The sequence below is a fragment of the Rhipicephalus sanguineus genome, chromosome 7 (assembly GCF_013339695.2).
Source record: "Rhipicephalus sanguineus isolate Rsan-2018 chromosome 7, BIME_Rsan_1.4, whole genome shotgun sequence".
Lineage (NCBI taxonomy): Eukaryota > Metazoa > Arthropoda > Arachnida > Ixodida > Ixodidae > Rhipicephalus > Rhipicephalus sanguineus.
The window spans coordinates 163,800,539-163,825,760 of NC_051182.1; the positions used below are offsets into that span (position 1 = coordinate 163,800,539).

The 25,222-nt window shown below is 45.9% G+C and overlaps 1 protein-coding gene across 1 annotated transcript in view; it reads right to left on the reverse strand.

Annotated features, from left to right (window-relative positions):
• The window catches only part of LOC119399230 (ATP-binding cassette sub-family C member 2), an 85,309-nt gene that overhangs the window by 53,646 nt on the left and 6,441 nt on the right, over positions 1-25,222 (reverse strand). Inside the window, exons 2-6 of the mRNA XM_049417584.1 lie at positions 24,328-24,474; positions 21,627-21,728; positions 10,695-10,832; positions 9,118-9,264; positions 8,217-8,341 (exon numbers count right to left, since the gene is read on the reverse strand). Of these exons, the coding sequence (XP_049273541.1) occupies positions 8,217-8,341; positions 9,118-9,264; positions 10,695-10,832; positions 21,627-21,728; positions 24,328-24,474 (659 nt within the window). The remainder of the gene's footprint in view (positions 1-8,216; positions 8,342-9,117; positions 9,265-10,694; positions 10,833-21,626; positions 21,729-24,327; positions 24,475-25,222) is intronic.

A 25,222-nucleotide genomic window follows, 5' to 3' on the forward strand; every position in this document is an offset into this window, starting at 1 on the left:
GTTTTTCCCCAGCTAGGCCTGTAACAACTCGCCCAAATCAAAGTCTTGCTCGAGAAGTCAAACTACAAGCGATACACGCTTACAGGGATGGCGGCGAACAGAGCGTCGGCTGTCGATAATCTGATCTGCAGGAAGGCGCGTCGGCATTTATACATGCGGCATCGAATGTTCGAGCCTTATCGCTGGTGTCGCGTCAGTTCCAGAATAATCTCAGCTGTTCGTATTTGCGCGCTCAAGCCTATAAGAAGATTCTAACATAATCTGGAAGGTTCCCAGACATTAGGGCGCGGCTTGCGCAAGGCAGTGGCTACGCGTGCAACGGATTAGTTACATAAAAACAACAATAGAAGCGCGCGTGGCCATATTTGGCCATAGATACTGGATTATAATTTAAATAAGATGGTTTGCTATAAAGCACATAGGTCAATGTATTACGACAATATTTTTGTTGCAATAGAATATCGAGTGCCTTGAAATAATGTTTGACGCCTACGTTGCCGCTTGTCAATACGTTGGCGACATGCCCTGTTCAATAATTTGTGATCACTTCAGGTCTCCACCTTGCCCTGAACTTCTGTCTTGATTGCATTTGTACACATAGGCGAACGGCTGAAATCGCAATTCCATCAACCAATTCGCGCATTAATTATTTCTGCGACGGTATACAGCCCACAGGTTCTGCGATGAATCTTATTTCCCAACGAAGGCAGCTCTCAATAGTGGCTTTTCTGCAGGTTGCCGCTACAAACGGAGTGGACGGTGTGAATGCTAAGACAACTACTCTGTATGCCGTAATGTTCCTGCACGGCACCCGCCACAGATAGTGGTTGTGGCGCTCGACTACTGACCCGAAGGTCGCGGCGTCGAATCCCTGCCATGGCGGCCACATTTTCTCATGGAGGCGAAAATGTTTGAGGCCCGTGTACTTAGATTTAGGTGCACGTCAAAGAACCCCAGGTGCTCGAAGTTTCCGAAGTCCTCCACCACGGCGTCTCTCGTAATCATATCGTGGTTTTTGGGACGTTAAACCCCAGCAATAATTATTAATGTTCCCGCATGGCGTCGAGCAGTAGTCCAAATAGGACGAGGGTTGGGGAGAATATGGAGTTGTGACGAAATACGAGAATTCGTCGAACTATGAATGTTACTGCAGCGACAGTTTTAACGCGATAGCGTTAGAGAGCTCGTTTCGCAGAAATGCCGCCGTCGATGCCGGCGTCGCTACGTCGCTTGTGAGCGAAAAATCGTCCGTGACCGAAAAACCGAGAAAGATGCAAATAAAATAAACAATAAAAATCTTCGGTCCCATTGAGGATCGAACCCGGGCCATTTGCGTGGCAAGCAGGTGTCTTACCACAAGGCCACAACGTTACTTGCAAGTGTTCCGGGAAAAAAACAGTGCATAAATGCCATGTAGTGGAAGGAGTCTCCTTAACGCATTTTGTTCGGCAGGTGTCACGACGAAAATGAGCCCATTCGGCGATTTGTAGGCGCATTGCGAGGCCATCGAACTACGTTTTTTGCGCGACGCTGTTTGGAAAAAAGCCGAGATAGTGCAGCCATCGCCGCTAAAAACACACACGAACTTTCAAAGAGCTCCAAAAATGGACAACTATGTCCATCTAGCAGAAAACATATCAAGCCAACGTCTCCTTTTATGGCCTCCGAGATGGCGGGCGCGCGGCGTCTCCGCCATCTCGGAGGCCATGCTCCTTTCTAGAGGAGGCGTTGATCAAGCAAACAGCAAACATTAGATAATGTGCTGCCATCTGTGAGTCATTGTGAGAAATATGTCTCGACTCTAGCACAGGGGAATGCTTTAGATCGAAAACCTGTACCAGTACCAGTGCCTGTACCATTACTATAGATACATAGCGCGCGCGCGCGTGCGTGTGTCTGTGTGCGTGTGTGTGTGTAACAACACACATTAATAAGTATGCACTTAGTGGTTGAAGTGCGCACTGGGGGCCGGATTTCGCTATCGCGTTCAACTCTTAAAGGCGAAGCTTAAAGGTCCCCCAATTTTTGACTAACTGTTGTCGAGGCGTGCAGGCCAGACGAGAACAATCAGTCGACATCCTTCCTTCGACGACTTCGCACCTCATCAATTTATACAAATTGGGAAACAACTTGAGTTTGGTTTCACATGACAATTACCAAGACGTTCGGAAATATTACACGTGTAGTTTTCAAACCATACACGATTGCGTAAGTTAACGCGTGTTTATTCAGGCGAAAGCTTCAACTGTCTGATGCGAGCGTGGCCTCGAACAAAAAGCCGCCGTGAAAGAAGCGAAGCAAAAAAACATGGCTGATCCCTCTGTCATAGGAATCGGTATAACACGAAAGTGACACGTGTCCTCACAGAAGTACTGCTTATTGTGTAGTGATATATGAGAGCTTGTACAATGTCTATTCGTGTTTGGCAGCTATAGCACCGTTTGACGTGGATGCACCCACGTTGACAGCATGTCTATATCGCGACGACTAACGCCCATGATCATGATTAAACCGTTGCGCACGGTAGCTGAAGGTGTGAACATATATTTGGACACAGCGAATCGTGAATACCGCGTAAGGATGATATCAACAAGCTCATAATCAACATTGGTACCCGGTATGCACTTCTTCAAAGCGTCGTCAATTAAGGAGAGAAACGGCACGGTGTGCGCTTTCTAGTAAAGGGTAGCCGACGCCTGTGCTCATGCATACATAACACACACTGCGCTTCAGCAACACGGGAGGTAGAGGTTCGTAGCCTGAGCCGCAAACGCGTGCGTCCCGCTGGCCTCTGTCTCGCAGGCGCTGCTCTCGCTCCACCAAGGCACGACATTCGCCCGTCGAACTCGCGTCCTTTCTGCAACGCATATTGCAGCAGTTTTGTTAGTCGGTGCTCTCGCAATTGAAGCAGTCGGCGGCGGAGAAATCCCGTTGGTGGACGTGGGAGCTGCACTACTCCGATGAGCCGACGCACGCTAACACGAAGCCAAAGGCAAAGAACGTAACTGCGTCAAGGGTGCCTCGGCGACGCCAGCGCGGCCGGTCTACCGCTCTGGTATCGAGACGCTTTAACCATGACCTCCGATACCGCGTGCAATCTCGGAGTAAGCGCTAGTAAGTGTCGAGCGTGAAGCATTACTTCTTTTCACATCTCACAGACGGCGGCACCGCCCCGCTCCGCCCGCCGCGAAAGAGAATGTGTGAAAGATATAAGGCGCGTTCGCGCCGTGTCAAGTATCTCCCGAGTTAGCTTAGTCGGTAGTGCGTCGGGCGCTTGCCGTCGCGGCCGCAACGTCGTGGGTTCGATTCCCAGCGGGGTATCTTTTTCTTGTTTTTTTCTTTCTCACCCGTTGGCGTCCATTTTTTCAACGTCATATCCGTGACGGATGTACTTGGTGGACCCCGGCATAAAACACTTTCGTGTTAAAAAAAAAGAATCACAGTTTCACCACAAGAACATAGCAATGAAAGCGATAGCAACAAATTGTAATGTTATACGAAGTAAGGCTGGCAGCTAACTCTTTTGGATACAGTATTGCACAATTCTACAAAACGCTGGTGTGGGAGAATACGGCCGCTCCGGGGAGAGAAGCGCTTTTCGCGTTGAGAGCATAGCACGTAGAAGGGCATACGAGCTGTCTGCTGATGTCAGTCGAGATAGCACGCGCGACAGCGATCGCATCCGCGCCCTTAGAATGAAAGTTGACATAATGAATGTAAGAACAGCGCAGCAAACAACGACTAACGAAGGTAACACACACAGCGCCGACTTCCGGCTGAAAGACAGCGCTGTGTGTATCATCTTCGTTAGTCCTTGTTTGTTGCGCTGTTCTTACATTCATTATGTGCTACGAACGTGCCCAAGTTCCCACACTTCATAGCAAAGTTCACAGTTGCTTCTCAAGCGACACATACTTCTCCCTTGCGTTTCTTCATGTTACTTCAAGACGGGCGGGGCGTTTCCTCTCTGCTCGAGCAGCAGTCGACGGCAGGTGTCGCACGCGGGTTGATGTTATCGCATGCACCCTCCGTGCGACGGAGATGGGACGGCTCGTTTCATCTCTACTTCAGCCGCGTTCGTCGTCCCCGCTTTCGCGCTTTTACCCGCGGGTAGAACATAGGATGAGCGGGGGGATGTTATCGATTTTGACTTTATACGGAACATGACGGCGACGGCAAAAACCAGTCGAGAGTCTCCATATAATTGCTATCGCAATAAAAAGAGCACGTGATCAACCAAGCGGCGCGCTTCGTTTTGCGAAAGCGTGAAAACGAGGCGATAAAGAAGTTTAAAAAAAACGATAGCGCTTGTTCTGTGTATCCCTTTCTTCATCCCGTCTGTCTGCTCGCTGTTTTTTTGCCTATTATGTATCACCAACTAGCCCAACTTTCAGTACTGCTGCAAAAAACGATCCCCTGGTGGAGAGGACGTCACAAAATGCTTCCACGGAGCGGCGCCGGCTGCTCGGAGAGCATAAAAAGCGGCGTTCGCGTACCTCGGCCTACTGACGGCCATGGAGTAACGCTGGAAGGGCGCCTGATGGAAAACGCTGAGCCAGGGCCTAGTGGATTGTTCGGTAGGCCGCAGAGGTATGCAACGCCAGGGACGGCTCAACAAGCACGAAATGAGATGCTACGCGCTAAACGGCTGGTAGGATTCTGACGGGACTTTTCAGTCTTCAGTGAATCGCCAGTAAGGCTTTCGCCTTCGAGTCGTCTCAGCCATAGTGTAAGAGACCCTTTGGATTTTTTTAGCTCTGAATAGGACGTCAAAAGGAAAAGAAAACTAGGCAGCTGATCCGCATGCCAACGCAATCATCGCAAACAGAGAGCTGATTGGCTTGAAAGTAGTAACTTGCGCTATAGTTTCTTTTTTTTTTTAATTATGCAGGCCAAGAAGGACGAGAGGAAAAGCAGGAGTTGCCAGTACCCCATTTCACTTTAAAACAAAACGTATTTCTCGCGTAACGAGCGGGAATAACAACTCTACATAAAGTCCAAAATACTTCTCGCACTTTCTCACATCATGAGCCACCTTACTATTTCAAATTTCATCTATCATTCTGTCGTCCATCTGCGTGCATGTGTTTCAATGAACTGTGCGGTGTAACATTGGACAAAGATAAAGAGCAACGTCTCAAGAACCGAATAAAAAGCGACCACGGGGCAAGAATGAATTTAACTCACCTGTATACTGCAGCGCCCACGCACTTCGCAAGCGGTGAAAGCGTTTCATCACTCGCATGGCGTCGCACCTGTGGATAAACAGCGAGTTACTACTGCATGCACACTGTATCACCAAACAATAGCTTCCCGTGTTTTCGAATCAGCTTCTAAGTCGCGCAAACGGCACTGTGGCGGCATTATAATATAATAATTGTTGGGGTTTAACGTCCCAAAACCACCATATGATTATGAGAGACGCCGTAGTGGAGGGCTCCGGAAATTTCAGCCACCTGGGGTTCTCATACAGAAGGATGCCTTTCTTAGATCTGGGTCGATACTCCCAGCAGACATGTTCATTAGACTCAAGAAAAGAAATATTAACGACCAAAAACTGTATGGTATTATTCTTAGCTACAAAGATTGAAACGTTCAGGAAGAAAAACTGATGAGCAAGAAAAAAACAAGAGACCGTTTCATGTGATACCATATGTGCACAGGTTATCGCATAACCTGAAGAAAGTGGCCAACAGTCACCAAGTCAACCTCGTATTTTCTGCTCCTCGTAAACTTTCAACGCTGTGTAATGCTATGAAAGGTCGAAAACAAATGATATGTACTACTAACCATGAAACGAAGTTCACCAAGTGCACCTCTGATGTTGTTTATGAGATACCATTAAGTTGTGGGAGAGTGTACATCGGACAAACTGGGCAATGCTTTAATGATAGGGCCAGGCAACATAAGAACAATGTCAAAAATGGCTATGGCAGCCATCTAGCCTCGCACTGTAAAAAATGCGCATGCACACCCAAGTTCGGGCAAGCTAGTTTTTTGACGTTTGGAAAATCCAAAAAAGAAAGAGAAATCGTGGAAGCTTATTTTATCAATAAAGCTGGAGATAAGTGTGTCAGCGCGGCGTCACTTAGTTTAACTACTCATGAGAGATCTTTTCTCGATAAACACCTGTTAGTTTAGCAATACGCATGTCCGCAATCGTTGATTTTTTGTGGCGTTTTTTGTGTGACAAGGCGTTTTTGGTGGCATAGCTATAAGTGGTGATTCTTCAATAAACATTCAGTTGGCAGTTCAGCGCTAGTCCTGTTGTGTGTGTTCCTATTTTTGTCGTCGTTTTCTTCGTGCTGCTTCTAGTTTTAGCATTACTGTACTCTTCAGAGAAAAAATTTTGTGATAAGGCAGCCACAACACTGGTCCCTCTAAGTCCATCTACAGGCCGATTTTATATGCTGCCAAAAATTCATAAGCCAAACAATCCCGGCCGCCCCATTGTTTCAGCTAACGGAACGGTGACAGAAAACCTGTCTTGTTATGTTGACTCGCTAATTCGTAACATTCCAGCAACATTTCAGTCTTTCGTGAGGGACACGAACCACTTTTTGTCGGCAATTAATGAGGTTGCCGTGCCTAATGGTTCCTTCCTTGTAATACTGGACGTATCGTCCCTGTACACAAACATCCCTCATTCGGACGGCATCTTGGCGGTTGTTGAGACGTACGACAAATTTTCCGGCGATAAGCCAATAGACAGCCCTACCCTAGCGACACTACTTGAAATGATTCTCCAGCTGAACAATTTCGTGTTTAACGAAGTCCACTACCTACAGGTTAGCGGCACTTCTATGGGAACTAAGATTGGACCGAACTATGCAAACATATTTATGGGGAGGCTTGAAGAGCAATTTTTACGCAGTCGCCATTTAAAACCGCTATGCTACAAGAGGTTCATTGACGACATCTTTTTTATTTGGCCACATGGTGAATCTCAACTTCGCGCATTTATATCGGATTTTAATAACGTTCACCCATCTATATCCTTCATGCACACCTACTCGGCGGAAACTATTAACTTCCTTGACGTCACTGTAAGCCTGAGGAACGGGAACCTATTGACTAAGCTTTATCAGAAGCCTACTGATCGACAGCAATCTTCATTTCAACAGTAGTCACCTTAAACATTGTAAATCAAGCATCCCATATAGTCAAGCAGTCCGTTTTAAACGCATTTGCTCACAGCAGGCAGACTTGAGTGCTAGCTGCGATAAACTACGTGTTTCCCTTCTAAAACAAAAGTACCCCGCTCAGATTATTGATGACGCTGTGGCACGCGCAGACAAGCTTGACCGTAAAACGCTTATCAACGCCGAGAGACGTCCCCGTAGCCTGAATAGCGCTAACCTTGTCCTCACGCATAGCGCCTCAGCGCCCAATGTGGCAGCAATTCTGAGGAAACATTACAACATGCTGACTCAAAGCGAGCATTTAAAGAAAGTTTTTCCCGAGCCACCCCGCGCCGTGTATCGACGTTGCAGTAATCTGCAGGATATCCTCACGTCCTCCAAAGTTCGAAACAACTACATTCCACACGCTGGTTGCCATCCATGTCACAAACCTCGATGCAAAGTATGCACTCAGATGACGACCACCACTGTAGTGTGGCTAAAAGCACCGCCAATGGTTTTAGCTTGAAAATTCGTGGCGATTTTTCGTGTGAGACAGATAATGTGGTTTATTTGCTTGAGTGCTCCATCTGCAAGTTGCAGTATATCGGTCAAACCGAAAATGCATTTCGCTACCGTTTCAATAACCACAGAGCGCATGTGCACTCCATGCTTCATTTGCCAATATCTAGACACGTCGCCAGCACCGGACAGACCTTTGAATCATTTACGGCGACTATATTGGACTCAGGATTTGCGTCACATTATAAACGCGAAATGCGCGAGTCATTTTTAATTCACAAGTGCAACACGGTTTCTTGCGGCTTAAACGAGAACGCGGGTAGGTTGGCTAGCATACTTGCCTAGTGCACAGTGCACACCTCATTGCTGGCACAAACTCGTCTTTGTTCCTATTCCTCTTGCCTATCAACTGCATTGTATTCACCATGCGCTCTTCACTTGCTGTTCTTAATGCGCAGCACATTCCTATTGTTATTCGCTGTTTTATGTTCACCACACGCCCATAACTTGTTGTCCTCGATGCGTAGCACGCTCCTATTGTTATTCACAGTATTGTGTTCACCATGCGCCCACCACTTGTTGTTCTCGCGCAGCGCGTTCCTATTGTTATTCACAGCGTTGCGCTCATTAACAGGTGTTGCTCGCACTGCGAATGACACCTGTCGCCCTCGATGCGCGGCATCATTGTACCTGCTGCTCTGGATGCACATTTTTGCACCGGTTACTATCGATGAACATTTTTTTTGTCTTGCACCTGTTGTGTAGCACTCGATGCACGTTTTATTGTGTTGCACCATTGTACCTGTTGATCTGGATACACATTTTTGCACCTGTTGCTCTGGATGCACATTTTTGCACCTGTTGCTCTAGATGAACGTTTTTTTGTGTTGCACCCGTTGTGTTACACTCGATGCACGTTTTATTGTGTTGCACCATTGTACCTGTTGATCTGGATACACATTTTTGCACCTGCTGCTCTCGGTGAACGTTTTTTTGTGTTGCACCTGTTGTGTAGCACTCGATACACGTTTTACTGTGTTGCACTTGTTTCTTTCGATGCACGTTTTGATTATGTTGCACCTGTTGCTCTTGTGTTGCACCTAAGCACGTTTGATTGTGCTACACACTTATAAATAGTGTCTGTCACAGGCAGTACATTCATTCTGACGAAGGCTGGCCCACCAGCCGAAACGTTAATAAAACTACATTTCGTGCGTGAGTCCTTCTTCTCACTCATATATATATATATATATATATATATATATATATATATATATATATATATATATATATATATATATATATATATATATATATTACGTGTGCGTATATAAATAACACTACTTTCTTTCTCATATTGTATTGCGGATTTTGTTCGTAAAATTACCGCCCATTTATTCCTGTGCCATTACTATCGCCATTCGCAGTATCCTATTCATATTTTCACATTTTCACTCCCAAGAAATGAACTCACCTGAGCTCTCACCATAACACCATCCTTGTCGTAGACTGGACTGCTTCGAAAACAGGCGAATAATAAGCTCCCCAGTGCGGCTGCCATCGACAGTGAACGCAATGTGGTCGCCCACGACAACTTATCCGGACTGACGTTGACAGCTTCCTGGAAGGATCGATACAGTTCTAAACTGCAAGAATAAATTTAGTTGCGTCCCATATTTACTCGACCGACTTTCCTTCAGAAGCGACGACATTTTGCGTCTGAGAGAAAATTTTGCTGTTAGCAAAGCTCCGATTACTCTAGTAAGTTAAATCTGAAATCTACAAACGTTATCATTAAACAATCTCGTACTAACTTGAATGAAAATCATTGCATTTAAAAGAACAAAAAAATATTACAATTTAGTGCACACCAGTTAAATTGAACAACAGTTTCTTTACCGCAATTACCAAAATGTGAAAAGTTTCAAAAACACTAGAACACGAAGTTCAACTCTGTGGACTCCGCGTCCGTTAATTGGAGCACCTGGTGGACAAATGTGATATATGAGTTTACAAAGTACGCGGAAGTGTTAGAATCTTTTCGAGGATTTTTAAAAGTGCTCAAGACGTAGGTATGCCTCAAAGCATACTATAATAAATAAATATTAGCCGCTGTATATGGCTAAGATAATTGTATAAGGTCGCTTGTTATTGTTTTGACAAAATTGTAGGATTTGTACTTCAGTTTTCTTTTTACATTTGTGACTGACACATAATTAGCAAATAAGTTCTGCGGAAGCTCGCAAGCTCGAGTAAAGCTCATGGACGCAACAATCGACACCCGTTTGTTTTGCAGCACGAAGCTGAAAAGAAGTCGAAACGTATTTCACATGGAAAACGCCGCACGCATCCGGAAGAATTCGTGCTCGAATAACGTGGCGCGGCAAGGCTTGTTTAGAGGCACACAGTACAGAAAAGTGATCTTTCTCGTATTATTAAATTAAATTACCCTTTCATAACGTCGAAATCACAACTCTGGCCGTGTGCAGACGATTGCTAAGAGAGAAAACCCACAAAAATAAAAATGCACGCGGCGACGCCAGGTTGAAGTTCCTGCACAGACTCTCTGTGTTAGCATAGATTTTGACGGCATCTACTAGGGCTCGCGTAGCTCTTAGTCAATAAAAATGAAGCATACTGTCCTCTGATGGGGCAAGAGACTTAATGTGCCAAGTTTCGGAAATTTTCGTTGAGCCAATGTAAACAAAATACGGAAAAAAACGCTTTGAAATGCGTGACGTCAGCTGGCACACATGTGCAGAGATGTCGGCGCGAAATTAAAAGAGAAAATTTGTCCTTCATTTTCCCTTTTAATAATAAACAAATGACGGTAAAATGAACGACACTATAGCTTTTAAAGAATAATTCATCAGTTTAAGTAGTTTGATTGTTTCATTTTAGTGTGCCTATGAGCAATCCCACGTTACGTAGCTGCTCTCGAATATTATTTCTTTATTTATTTATTTTTATTATTTTCTTTTGCTGTAATTGTAGTCTTTTTGCTTTAGCGCTCGGGTTTGAGAAGCTTAAAAGGCAAGAAATACCCCTCACCTGTGCAAAAGTCAAGTCTTTGAGACACAAGAGGTCGTTCACAGAGGCGACGAAGTAAATTGCGTGCAATGTGCAGAACAAGTTGGAGGCGCACATGCCTTTGCTGCGTTGCATGACAGCGCTGGATATGAGCCACACCTGTCAACGCAAACACGCCCACTTGCAGAAGACGTATGATGAAATCGTAACGAACTTCAACATCTTGAACATATGTCACTTTATAAATAGCATTTTAAAGAACAATATTTCTTCGCTTACAGATACAGCAGTTGTAGCCGAATACTATGTTCGATGCTTGGGCTAGTTGGTCCATGGTTAAACAGGCGAGAAAACAGCGCAAAATTGAGACAGGACACAAGACGAAGAAGGCACAACAACAGCGCTGACTATCTGACATGTGGGCGCATATACTATATACCTTAACAGTCAAATAGAAAGAAAAACCGAAAGAAAAACAAACATGCTTCACTGGTGCCCATATCTTATCGACGTGCATCATCACTGATCGCCACAAGCACGCGCTGTGCATATCACCTACGGTTCAAAAAATCTATTTCTTTCTTTGACAGGGTTAGAGATGGCATGCTCACACAGTTGTTCTTGACATGTTCTATCTCTGCAGCTTCGATCATTCCCCTAGTTCTATAATGTTTGCTACTTGCTACAACTTTTGTTTCGGAAAAGATTGGTCTGCAGCCACAATCTCTGCAATGGAGGCCTAGGTGGCCACTAATTGCTCTATTTACATTGTAGTTATGCTCCTTCATTCGCTCATTCAGGCATCTTCCTGTTTGCCCTATACATTTACTTTCACAGGACAGTGGCATTGAATAGACAACGCCCTCAATGCAGTTTACAAGAGAGAGAGAAAGAGCAGAGGAAGGCAGGGAGGTTAACGAGAAGTTTGTATCCGGTATGCTACCCTGCACTGGGGTTGGGGAATTGGGGGTTGAAAGCGAGAGAGAGAAAATAAATAATAAGAAAAACAACCACAACCACACACACACAAGAGCGTTCCGCTAAGAGGCGCTCTGACAGGCCAGTGGATCGCAGGAAGGCTAGTAGTTCTTGTAAAGCCTTCTTCTGCGACGTTATGTCCATACGATGGCGTAGTAGTCTTTCTTCTAATAGAGGCTGGTCGTCTGACTTACTGAAAGCATGGCAAAGAGATTGTCTCTGTGTGCTGTGTTCCGGACAGTCACACAGAACATGCCGAATTGTTTCTTCGTCTCCGCAGTGTACACAGGCGGTGGTGTCGGCCATCCCTATGCGGAATGCATACGCATGGGTAAACGCGACGCCCAGCTATAATCTACACAGAACGGTAGCGTCACCTCGGCGAAGTCTTGATGGCAGTCGAAGGCTTAACGTGGGATCAAAAGAGCGTAGTCGTGCATGCATGAAATGTGGCTCATTCCAATTTGACATGGTGCATTGGCGAGCGAGCATGCGGAGCTTCCGAGCAGCGTCTGTCCTAGCAAGAGGTATCGACAGGTCGCGGTCCTCTGTATGGGCTGAACGGGCAGCTTGATCGGCCCGTTCATGACCGATAATCCCACAGTGACTTGGTAGCCATTGAAATGTAATACGGTGTCGGTTAGGTGGTGGAACATCTCGGCGGTCTCAAATACCAACTGTTCGTGTGGATCGCGGCGTAAAGTCGACACCGGCGGCGAGACCTTCGGTTCCTCCATGATGCCTGAAACAACCAATCATCGACCTGACAATACCAGGCGTGCAGAAAAAACAAGACCTGTCAGCACCAGCTCTTAAACAGCTCGCTTTACTTCTATTGCACGAGAAGTATCACGACTCGACTCACGTCTACACCGACGGCTCCGTCCTACCGAGCAGTTCAACAGCGGCGGTAGTGATTCCAACGATCGCCACAACTACCGAGTTCGGGACGGCTCACCCAACAACATCGACAGCAGCAGAGCTCAAAGCGCTTCGCGCCGCGCTGCTTTTCATTAACGACCAAATGAGAAAAAGGTGGTCGATTTTCTGCGACTCCAAGGCGGCACTGCAGTCTCTACTGTCGGCAGTTTACAAACTGATTTACATGCTTTATGGGACAAGGCTGTGGCTGTCTTCCCGTTTCGTTCACTTTTGAACACACTGTGAACAATTTTTGAGGCACAGAAAATACAACTTCTACATTGGTGTGTTTTCCTATCTTTTTCAAGTTATGCGCTAGCCGGTGAATGTAAGCTATGAGGGTGTTTTTCCCATTCTTTCTTTTGTTTCCTCTTGGCCATCCTTTCTGTTTTCCTTTATCTTTTTTAGAATTGATTCCGCTACGGAAATTAGCACATGCTTCGGGTAACCTGCTGCTTCAAGACGGTTTACCTGTTTTTTTAACTTTCTGTCATCAAATGCAAACATGACTTGTTTATTACGTTCGTGAAGCACGTCAAAGCAATGGATTTTTTTACGAGCTTTGAATGCGCTGAGTCAAACGGAAGAAGTGGCTTACAAGCACGTGGCTCATACGCCCAGCAAATGTGATCCTTGAAAAAACGAAGTTTGACATCTAAAAACTTGATAGCTCCGTCCACCGGCATTTGAAAGGTTAGCACCAGCGGTCTAAAACAGTCCCGAATTTTTTCATGAACCTGAAACATTACTGGCTCTAAGCCCATTACGTCCGTATCAAAAATTATTAAAAAGCGGTCTACGTAACGGAATATTTTGGCTAACCTTGACATTTGCAGTTGTTCATGCACACGCCTATCAAGCTGCGCTAAGAAAAGGTCACTTAAGATAGGAGCTACGCAGGATACAATACATACGCCGTTAGTTTGGGTGTAGGGCTTATCTTCCCACGTCATCAATGTCGACTCGAGGTGCATTTTTAAAGGCTCCAAAAAACCTTGTACTGAAAGCGCTGTCTCATTTTGATACGCAGCAGCACCGTATTTGTCGACACAATTTTCAATACAGAGCATAAGTTCCTGATGCGCAAAGAATAACTAGGTCTATGACATCAAAAGAGCATACTATGTAGGTTTTGTCATTGCACTTTTGTAAAAACGAAACAACGTCATCCGACTTCCGCACAAGAAATGGGCCATGTACGTTCAACAGGTTTATTTTCTTTTGTAAAAACAAGGAAACGCTTTTTTGCCAGGTGGCGCTTTCTGAAATAATGAGCCTTAGCGATGCGTCTACTTTATAAGTTTTTGCGCTAAAAAACACATGCAGGCTCAAACGTTTGCTTTTGTCAGTGGATTTAACCAAATCGTGCAGAGATAATTTTTTACATAACTTCGCAGCGTCTGTTTTTACTTTTTTTCAGGGAAACACCTCTGAAAGTGAAAGTCTGTAAAATTTCTTCCTTGGTTTTCGACATGAACGCGGCCTTCTTTAACACTAAAAAGCCTCCTTCCTTATCAGAGGGAAGCAGGGTTAGCGAATTATTTCTCAAGTAACCCTTCGTCTGTTTAACTGGTATTAGACATTGCTTCTGTCCACACTTCAAAAGAACCTCCACTCCTTCTGACACGCACCTTTCTGCTTCAGCTTCCCTGCTTCCCTCTTGTTTTTGCGATAGCAATTATATGGCCACTATATATATATATATATATATATATATATATATATATATATATATATATATATATATATATATATATAAAGGCACAAAGAAAAATAAAGCAGAAGAAAAAAATTCTGAAGTACCCGACCGCGGATTCGAACCAGCAACCACTCGCTCTCCAGCGCGCTGCGTTAGACAACTCAGCCACACGCCATGTATGCGCCAGCGAAATAACGGCGAGCTATTTATATACACCATGTACCGCTGGTGGCAAGCAAATCTCGGAGGAGCGTGAGCACGCAACGCTCCTAATTTTCTTTCAATTTGAAAACTGTCCTTGAGTCGCGCACGACAAAGTGGCCCTTTTCTGTACCCACGCGTGATGTGGAAGGAAACAAAAAGAAAGAACACCGGGAACACCTTGCAACAGACTTCTTGGCCAATCCCCCGGTGTGGATGTGAGCCAAATGCAAGGATCAAGCAAGCAAGCAAACAGACGCCCCCGTATGGCTGGAGACGCAGGGGTAACTCCACGCGCCACAGTTTAAAACAAAAAGAAATATCTCAGAGCGTCTGATTCTCCATTGTCGACACTTGCAGACGCAGCGCTCCTAATTTTCTTTCATTTCGAATACTGCCCTTGAGAAGCGCACGACAAAGTGGCCATTTTCTGTACCCACTCGGGATGTGGAAGGAAAAAAGATCGGCAGATCCCACGCAGTTTGGGAATCGATGTAATGCGAAGCAGCCAGCAAACAGCTGCTTACATCGTCTTGTTTGTCATTGAGGCTAATGAAGGCATTCATGTCGTGACATCTAGTTCGCCATATATCGCGAGATTGTCATACATGCATGCGTGTACAATCTGGTATATGCCATGCTAATGAAACATATATTCTGCTACATATATAGGATGCGCGACCTGCTATCTATGTTCGGCACTCCTGTCATGCCATACCAATTTAGCTATATATCCAGTTAACAAATGGCCGCAAGTGCACCATGAGCGTAGCGTCTAAATCATACCTGCATGACATGCATGTCATGATTTTCGTGTTACCACCTGTTCTTTATGTTCGCAACACAGACGTCGCGCAATACCAATTTTGGTCTATATCAAGCTAGCGAAACGGCCGCCAGCGCACCATGAGCATGGCACGTAAGTCATACTGTGCATGACATGCGTGTCATGATTTTCATGTTACCACCTGTTATTTGTGTTCTTCACACAGTCACGTCGCGCGATACAAATTTTGGTGTATATCAAGCTAGCAAAACGGACGCCAGCGCACCATGAGCGTGGCACGTAAGTCATGATGTATATGACATGGGTATCATGATTTTCATGATAATTCCAGTTATTTATGTTCGTCACACAGTTACGTCACGAGATACCTATTTTGGTGTATATAAGGCTAGCGAAACGGCCGCCAGTGCACCATGAGCGTGACACGTAAGTCAAACTGTGCATGACATGCGTGTCATGATTTGCACGTTAGGAACTGTCCCTTATGTTCGTCATACACTCTTGTCACGCCATACCAATTTTGGTATATAGCAAACTCACGAAACGGCCGCAAGAGCACCAAAACAGTGGCATGTAAATCACGTCGTTCATGACATGCATATCATGATTTTCATGTTATGACCTGTCATTTATTTTCGTCATAAAGTCATGTTTCGCCATACTAATTTTGGTGTAAATCCTATTAACGAAACGGCCAGGAGAGCACAAAGTCGTAGGCGACTAGATAGATGGATAGATAGATAGATAGATAGATAGATAGATAGATAGATAGATAGATAGATAGATAGATAGATAGATAGATAGATAGATAGATAGATAGATAGATAGATAGATAGATAGATAGATAGATAGATAGATAGATAGATAGATAGATAGATAGATAGATAGATAGATAGATAGATAGATAGATAGATAGATAGATAGATAGATAGATAGATAGATAGATAGATAGATAGATAGATAGATAGATAGATAGATAGATAGATAGATAGATAGATAGATAGATAGATAGATAGATAGATAGATAGATAGATAGATACGCTCAAAAAAAAATGCTTTTAAATGCCAAGCAGAAATGCTTGGCATTTAAAAACATCAGACACCCCCTGCGGTAGCAGACGCAGAGGGCCACTCCACGCGCCGCATTTTAAAGTAAGAAGAAATATCTAAGAGCGTCTAAATTCTCAATTTCCCCACTTATATTAACCGCTGGTTTCATGGCCAATCCCCCGTAGTGGGTAATAGCCAAGAATTAAGGGTCAAGCAAGCAAGCGTCTGATTCTCCATTGTCAACACTTGCAGCCTGTTGCTCAAGCACATTGGCGTAACAACTGTGACAGTTGTTAGTTCACGCTTGTCCTGTGCATGCATGTGCGTTCGTTTAGGGCGTCCTTCTTTGTGCTTCAGCGGTACGCTGCAAGTATCGAGCTGCTTCTGGTTCTTCGTGTGACATTCCGTTTTGTTTTTTTTTTTTTTGCTATCGCTTCACTGCTTCGCCCTTGCGGCGAACCTGTGACTTTTTATCTGGCACCTCGGACCGACCGACCGACCGGGTATGTAACACCTGCCCGAGCGGGTGCGGCTCAAATGCGTATAGCAGCGAATGACGTCACATACATGCGTGCCTGCCCGTGAGCGACTTAAGCGCATTGCATATCTACACTGGATAAATACAAATCAGCATGCTAAAAATGTTCCCACAGCTTTTAGATTTAAACTCCGGGCCACCAGCACCGAAGCCCGATGTTCCAAACACTACGCCACAGCTGCACGGCTCGACAGACAGAATAAAACGCATTTGAGAATGATATTTATTCAGAACACGCGAAAATGAAAAACACGAAGAAGCATGCACTGCGCTGTGTTCACCTATACTTCTTTCATCGTAGTCGCTCTCTTTGTTTGGTTCATTTCCTGTGAATTATCAACTCGCCCACCTAGCTTATATTAATATGATACTAGAGAAAGATAGATGGCCACCTTCTATGACCGCAGGAATGGCTTATTTTGCAGCTATAGTGGGTCACGTATCGCTTTTTTTTTGCTGATTATTAATGATATAAAAAAATCCACGCTATATCCACGAAGTGAATGATGATTGAGGAGCTGGCTCGGAGATAATCGGGTAAACCGTGAATGCTCCGTACAAGTCCTCTACTGTCATATAAAGACGTCACACGTTGTTATAGTAGCGATTGTGCCCAGGTTGTTGTGCTCAGGTCCGGATGACGCTGACGTCTCTCTGCGGCCTCGCGAGCTCTCACCGCAGGGTCTTGGTGGCGAGCCCGCGTGCTGCTGTCTTGCGAGCCCTCCGCTCCGCTGCCTTGTCTTCTTCGTTCATGCTATTAGTATCGGAACGCACTGCCGGAGTGGAGCGAGCGCCGCATGCTACAGTTGGCTAAGCTATATGTGGTTTTGCCTGCGTTAATACCATAATCAAGGCGCTCGAAGAACAAGAGGAAGAAGACTTCTCTTTCGCGCGAGCTGCGCCTGTAGCGGTCGCCTCTGAAACTAAGGTTACGCGTACGGCGCGGGACTTCCCCGGATTAAGAACCTGGCGAGCCAGCTCCTAAAAAGAATTCAACCAACTTCACTGACTTAATGTCGCGAAGACTGGTTAAACAGCGGAGCTGGTGGCTTCGTATTGCTATTTCGTTGCTTGACTTTGCTCTAGCAGTTCTGCCACCATCAGCCTACACGAAAGCCAGGTATTGCTATTCCAAGTAACGGAACAATTCTCGCAACCCCAGTAACGTACAGCGAGCTGCTCTACCTTGTGACTGAGGCGCGCACAATTCACGAAGAGGCTGTTTGCACATATTGCCCAAGTGGAATCCCGAGAAGTACTGTATCTTCAATGACACACCGAGTGTTTGCACTTCTTTCATATGCCTGCCCTTTGGTTTGAACACTATCCGCCCGCCCGCCCGCCCATCCGTCCGTCCGTCCGTCTATCTATCTATCTATCTATCTATCTATCTATCTATCTATCTATCTATCTATCTATCTATCTATCTATCTATCTATCTATCTATCTATCTATCTATCTATCTATCTATCTATCTATCTATCTATCTATCTATCTATCTATCTATCTATCTATCTATCTATCTATCTATCTATCTATCTATCTATCTATCTATCTATCTATCTATCTATCTATCTATCTATCTATCTGCCTTCCGGAGAGCGCACAACTTTAGCCGTCGTCGAACATTCTAGTTATACGCAGCTTCTTCATGAGCAAGAAGACGCGGTCACTGACCAAGTCAATGTGAAGACACAGAGACGCTTCGGGACCCGTAAGGGTTCCTTGATCACACTAAGCCTCGATCACACTAGGCTTAGTGCATGTGATCAAGGAACCCGTACGGATCCGAAAACATCTCACATTGACTTGGTCAGTGACCTCGTCTTCTTGCTCATCATGCTACCTGACCAGACGAATATTCGTCGAACTCTGGACTACGACTTCTCCATTTTGAGGGGATCGGCTTGCCCAACTTCTGTGGAACATACTCGATAGAAGCAGCGTGAGGCTCCGCAGGAATTTACCACTAACCTCGACCTTAACCAGCTCCGACTAAAAAAAGTTCGGCGTGTTGTCGAGGCACTGAAGCCCTTGACGTCCCCTCACGGGAGGCCTACTAAACTTGCTGGTTTCTGTCAATAGTGTTCGCTCCTCCTTCCTTGTGATCACCGTCGCCGAGTGCCCCACCTTCACAAACATCGATACGTGTTTTGGCCTGTAGCGTTTATATAATTTTTTACTTTAACGTGGCGGGTCTGCCGGCGTAACGTGTGCGCATTGTCTGTTCCTCTTCTATTTCGTCCATGTGTGCACACCTCACCGTCATAGACGATAGAGCTTTTAGGGGCGAAGCTCCTTAAAGCGGCACCCGTTCGTCCCTCGTAGTCGTAGTGCGTAACCAGTCGTAACGCTAGTACCAGATCTTGACCTCCAAGGTGGTGTCGGTGGGAGATTTTTCCTGTGCGTTGTTGAACAATAAAAAATTCGCAGCGTGCGCGTTAACTAAAAGCCGAATTCTTCTGTCTCTCATTCCCCATTAGCAGCCATTGGCATGTTCCAGTAGGAAACGTTAGTAGAAGTAGAAGTGTAAGTGTTAGCTAAAAGCCGACTTCTTCTGTCTCTCATTCCCATTAGCAGCCATTGTTTACCTCCAAGGTAGTGCCTGGTGAGATTTCTCCTGTGCGTGATTAAACAATAAAAATTTTGTTCAAAACGCCGTTGATTGATGAAATAAACCAATGATAGACGCCAGATGTTTTCTAAAAGCAAAACGAAAGAACGCCAGATGTTTCTAAAGCAAAACGAAAAGACGCCAGCTGCTTAACGAAAGACGCCAGATGTTTTCTAAAGCAATGGTTTTCTAAACAATCAAAATTCACAGCTTACATGTAAAATTAAAGTGAGCTGCAAGTCGGCATAACTCTCATCGAACCTTTAGTATAAACGCGCCCGATTTCACGTCGGTGATGATGTACTGGGCAGAATTCACGGAAGATTCACGGTTTACCGATGAACCTCCGCAGCTTCGCCCACTCATCATCATTCACTCCGTGGATATGCTGTGATTTTTTTGTTTGTATCGTCGTTCTGAAAGAAAATGCTTTTATTTCTCATCTCCTCCTAATTATCAATACTCATTATTTACTGGTCCTCCCAAACTGTAGTTTAGAGATCAAAGCGTTCATTTCAACGTATATATCACGTTATTTGATTCTTTGAAACTTTCACAGAGATTGAAAGCACGCGGCGCGCCGGTGGCACCAGATGACTTGGCTTGCACACGCCGGCCACTCTAAGAAAAGAAAGAATCCTTTGACTCATTCACGGCACGTGTATAAGTCTCACATATTCTAACTATCATTAAAGAGGAACGATAGAAGTGGAATTTAAGGGCTCGTTTTTTTCTTTCTTAGACACAACCTTGATGACCACCAACAGACAATCAAACCAAAGAAAGTATAGGCGACATTATTTGGGGTAATTACAATATAAAAGCGACGAAACTAAAGTGGACAAGAAGACAGCTTGCCGCCAGCAGGGACCAAACCTGCAACCTACGCCACAGTCACCAGCGGCGTTAACACTCCCAGGTTTAAGAAAGGAAAAAAGAAGAGGGGTTAACCAGTTTAGCACAACCGGCATTTATAGCATAACCCTGCAAAGGGGAAAGGGATGGGGAAGACCGAAAGGGTAAAGAAAGAGAGAAAGAGAGGGGCAGCACACACAAAACGTCACAGAACAGAGCGGCAGTCTTGTGCGGCATGCGGCATCACTATGAGTCTACAGCCGCTCGTCCAAGCCTGTTGTCCCTAGGAATTTTAACAACGACTTGGCTGCTTTAATTCTCGATGACTTTTCGGGATGACATCGGAGGATAATTGCTAGCGACATCGGTCTGTGATCAAGGCGAGCATGAGCGATTGCGCGTGATCGTCTCTGCGCAGCGTAGCGAGGATGGTCGCAGAAGCTCCGCCGCAAAGCCACCTCGATACCGCAGACGTCGCAAAGAGAGTTGTCGGCCATCCCTATACCTAGGTTTAAATGCACAGATATACCCTATAAAGCGATTGCCTGTCGGTTCTCTATAAAGACGGTTGTATGCATATGTGAGAGTATACTGTACGTGCCAGAAAAAAAGAGTCAAAGGACTTTTTTTTCTTTCTCATAAGTGGCTTCTGCGAAGCGTCCGTGGTACGGTAACGAGTGGATTTTTACCGCAGGCGCGGTTCTCTCCTACAGGCTGCCGTTTTACGGAAACGTCTCCATCGCACGACATAGTTCTGAACAGAACGGTATGCTTATACCGAATCAGCGTTTTTACCGCTGCTCGCGTGCTTCTTGGCGTTTCTATTCTCTACACCGAAATCCTCAACGAAGCAACATACGCTGCCAACATACAAGACCGTTTCCTTGCGCTCTTAACGCGCGTGCAGGGCACAATGCCAACTTGCAAGACCTTGAAGCCAATTTGGACGAATTTCACTGTTGTAATGGTAATACGCCACCGCAGCTTCTGCGATAACCTCTGGTTCATAAGCGAAATAGTACTTCTTTTTGCTCGGATGAGCGGGCAATGAGGACTGAGACCACCAACCTATGGTGCGCAAGGAAGTGTTCCTAGCCTGCTTACCGAGTCCATAAGCATTTTTTTTTTCATGCGCACTCGCTATTTAGTTTCGCTTGTTGCCGTCGCAGTGTGACAACATTGAGGGAGAACTATAGGCTACTTGCTTGGCTAATTAGGGCACACGTTTATGAACATAATACAATCACGTGTTCCGTTACAGAAGTAAGAGACCATGTGACATTTCGGTGACAGCGTGGTGTTCTACTCACAAATATGACGACCACGACACATTCCGTGGCTGCTTCCTTGGAACCATTGAAAACAAGGACAATGACCACGACGAGTAAGACGATTGTGACGACGTTGCAAACCTGAAATAAAGGGGACACTGAATCACGAAGAGCCAGCAGCGAAAAAAAGAAGACGTGCCCCAGTTCACGGAGCGCCCCAGTTCTACCCAGTGTGAACTCTGCAGAAACAGCAGAACTGCGGTTCTCCTGCGTTTCCCTTGTGGTTTTCTGTGACATTTTGTGCGGGTGTCTGACTACATTATTTATAGAGCACAGATGCGCGGGACAGGACGTGCGGCAGCCCCTGCCACACATGCCCCTGCTGCAGTGACGTGAGGCCCTATTCACGCTCGGGCCGCCCTTCTCTGTTTCGCAGTGCGGCTACCGCTTCGTCAACGACCGAGGTAATTACGCCATCTATGGGTACATCTGAGAAGCGGAGCGTTACATGCGACGGGGACACTCACCTGTTGTCAGGCCCATCCCTAGAGCAGCTCCTCTGTTATGAACTACAGGAACTCGAAATTGGCCCCGCATCACCAAGGAGGAAAGAAAAAGACTAGGAGGGAGCGTCGCGTAAGAACCTTGAGCCCTAGTGATAAAAATACGAAGAGACTAGCCCTAATCACGTGATATGCAAGCGCTACCATTGGTCGGCTCGTTTTGGTTGCGCCTGCTGTGGGCTCTGAGTGAGGCCTAATCCTACCCAGGAGGTACCGCGCACAGAGCGGCAGACGCGGCGTCAGAGGAGGTTGGCTTGCCAACTTCATGGAGGAAGGAAACGTTTAGGAGGGAGCGTTGTGGAACGCGACCTAAGCCTACTGTGTCGGCCCAACACGTGACCAAAACGTGAGAGCACGCGGTAGGTTTTTGTACTTCCGGTTTCGGTTTCCTATTGTTTTCGAACCTCCTCCGTGAGCCGGTCGATCAAGCGCGCTTCGCTTAAAAACCACCGGGCACCGAACCCCAAAGTCTTCCGGCCAATTTTATTTTTTGCGTGTTTTTCACGCATTATGTCTCGTGTTTGGCCGACACAGCTAGAAACCACGAAGCGTTCGCCTACCAAGGCTGGCTGCGCGACGTAATGCTCCCTCCCAAGTTTCTTCTTCTTCCATGTGCTGGCGGAATCACGTGACGCTGCCTCCTCATCTTTTTCCTTCCTTCACGCCCTCTCCTTCATCCCCTACCATACTGCATAGTGGAGGAAGTAAATTAAGGAAACGCCCTAAGGGCTGTCACATGCATGCAGCAGCAATAACATTTTAATTGGGCTGCCTGCTAGCAGCGAACTTCCACTATAATAGAAAGTTTTAGTACCGCGTACGTTGCGTCCGTAACGGCGTTGCGTACGTATCAGCTATGGTCTAACAGCGCCGCGTTTCGCTTAAAGCGCGTGCGCAGAAGTTCAGCTCATGCGCACTATGCGTATGAGCTGCATAAAACGGCGAACCCATCGAATTGGGCCGTGCACTTACAATTGCGAAAATACAATGATAATTTAGATGATGATCCTCCGGCACGTGTCCTCCGGGCAACAACCTTTTATACTCCATGTGCCACCAGTCAGTAGGGCATGTGTTCCCGAGTGACAGGTGGCACTCCGTACCTAAGCATGCGCAGATGAGTTTTGTGTCTACCTTCTTTTCCGTCACTTTGCGCGCTTCCAGATGACACTGGGCGCTTATGCTGTCTCGTCCTTTGCCAATGTGTCCGTGTTTCGTGATGAATACTTACCACCCTCTATCGTGATGAATACTTACCAACTAACTTTAAAACACGATTTAACGAAGTGATGGCCGCGCCCCAATTACTTTGTTAAATCGGGTAGTTCGTAAAATCGGGAAAGATTTTTGCGCTCTTTCGAAATCTAAAATTGTAACGTAGCGACACCCGAAAGCTACCACGGCATTTTTTTGTTTACCACTAACGCACGCCTGCGCGTGTGAAAAGTCCGCGGGGGCAGCCTGGACGGGAAGCCTCCCACGTCAGGATGATACAGGCGAAGTAGACCGTCTCATGAAGCTATGACAAGTGCATAGACGGCGAGAACGAATGCAGTGGTTGTGCGACCAGGCTTAGAAAGAAAGTTGCAAGGAGACGATCAGTGCCATCTGTCGCACAAAGCATTAAACAACGAAAGCAAGCACTGTGTTCCTGTGGGATCATTTACAGGGATCACAAACCGCCCCTGCCGCCATTTGGTGTGTAAAAGCGCTACCGACTGTTAACTCCGTGGTTCCGAGCATGGGCGCGGCGTGGAGTCCCGTCAGAATATGAATAAAGTTCATTTACTGACTGACATGACTAGGGCAGCTGGATGTTTAAACGCGATCGCGTTACAACCCACACCCGAAGAAAATCCCGTGCGTTTGAACATTAGAAAGAAATAACTCCATTTTCTAGTCATTTATTTCCGACAAAACGTCGTTAAATCCGGCTTAGTGCCACGACAGCTTCACAAATTTGAGTTGATGACAACATTGAACCCTGTGGGTACCTTCTGGGTAATGGAAATTTCTTCGCTATGGGAAATTAAAAAAACCGGGTTTCGTTAGAAATAGTATCACCTGTAGCTCAACTTCCTCTCGTTATAAGCTTTATATTACTGTTGGCAAAGTCTTGCGAATTGAACTGTAGGAGTGAATACGAGTTACGAAGGTGTTTCTCTTTTAAGTCTCACCAGATAGCCGATGTCACAAAGTGTGAAGCACACCGGTCGCCGCGGTGCCAAGTGGGGCCTCTGCAGCAGCTCCACGACGGAGAACAGGGAGCACCCGACGAAAGCCCACTTGAGCAGCCAGGAAGCCTTGCCCACGAGTGCCGAGGACTGTCGTGTGCGGGAGAAACAGCCATCAGTGTCGAGAAATGGTCGGGAAGCAGCATTCGATAAGTCAGTGTGCGCTTATAAAAACGTCCATTCGGTAGGGGTGTGCGAATATCAAATTTTTCGAATACGAATCGAATACGAATAGCCACCTTCGAATATCGAATCGAATATCGAATATCAAAGGAAAAATGCCTCCACAGTTACAATATTTTATTTAACATGTAGCTATTTGAAAAAAAAAATTAACAGCCTAACTGGCAACATAACATACACTGCTATGTCCAGAACACAATGTCCAGGCTAGCACAATGCACATCACAACACAAGCAAATATCACGGCACAATGAAAGTAATGACTAGATGTTATCATGAAGAAATATGAGTTGCTCCACATGATCAGGCAGCAGGCGCTTCCTTCTAACAGAGACACCCCCCCCCCCCTCTGCCACTGAAAAGGCACGCTCGCTTGGAACAGAAGTGGCTGGTATAGGGAGGTACATGGGGCAAAGCTTTGCCAGACTGGGGTATCTGAAGGTGCCTACAGTCCGCCACCAGTCACATGGGTCACTGTCTTTCTCCAGAAGTGGTCCCGCATAGTGAACGAGTGGTAGTGCGGCACGTTACGGCCGCATAATATTGAAAATGTACGGTTACATGATCGCCAACAGCGCTGCACGTAGGAGATGCACCAGCAATAAATCATACGTATTGGGGCGCTCGCCGCAGGCAGATATCGTGCCTCCGCGTA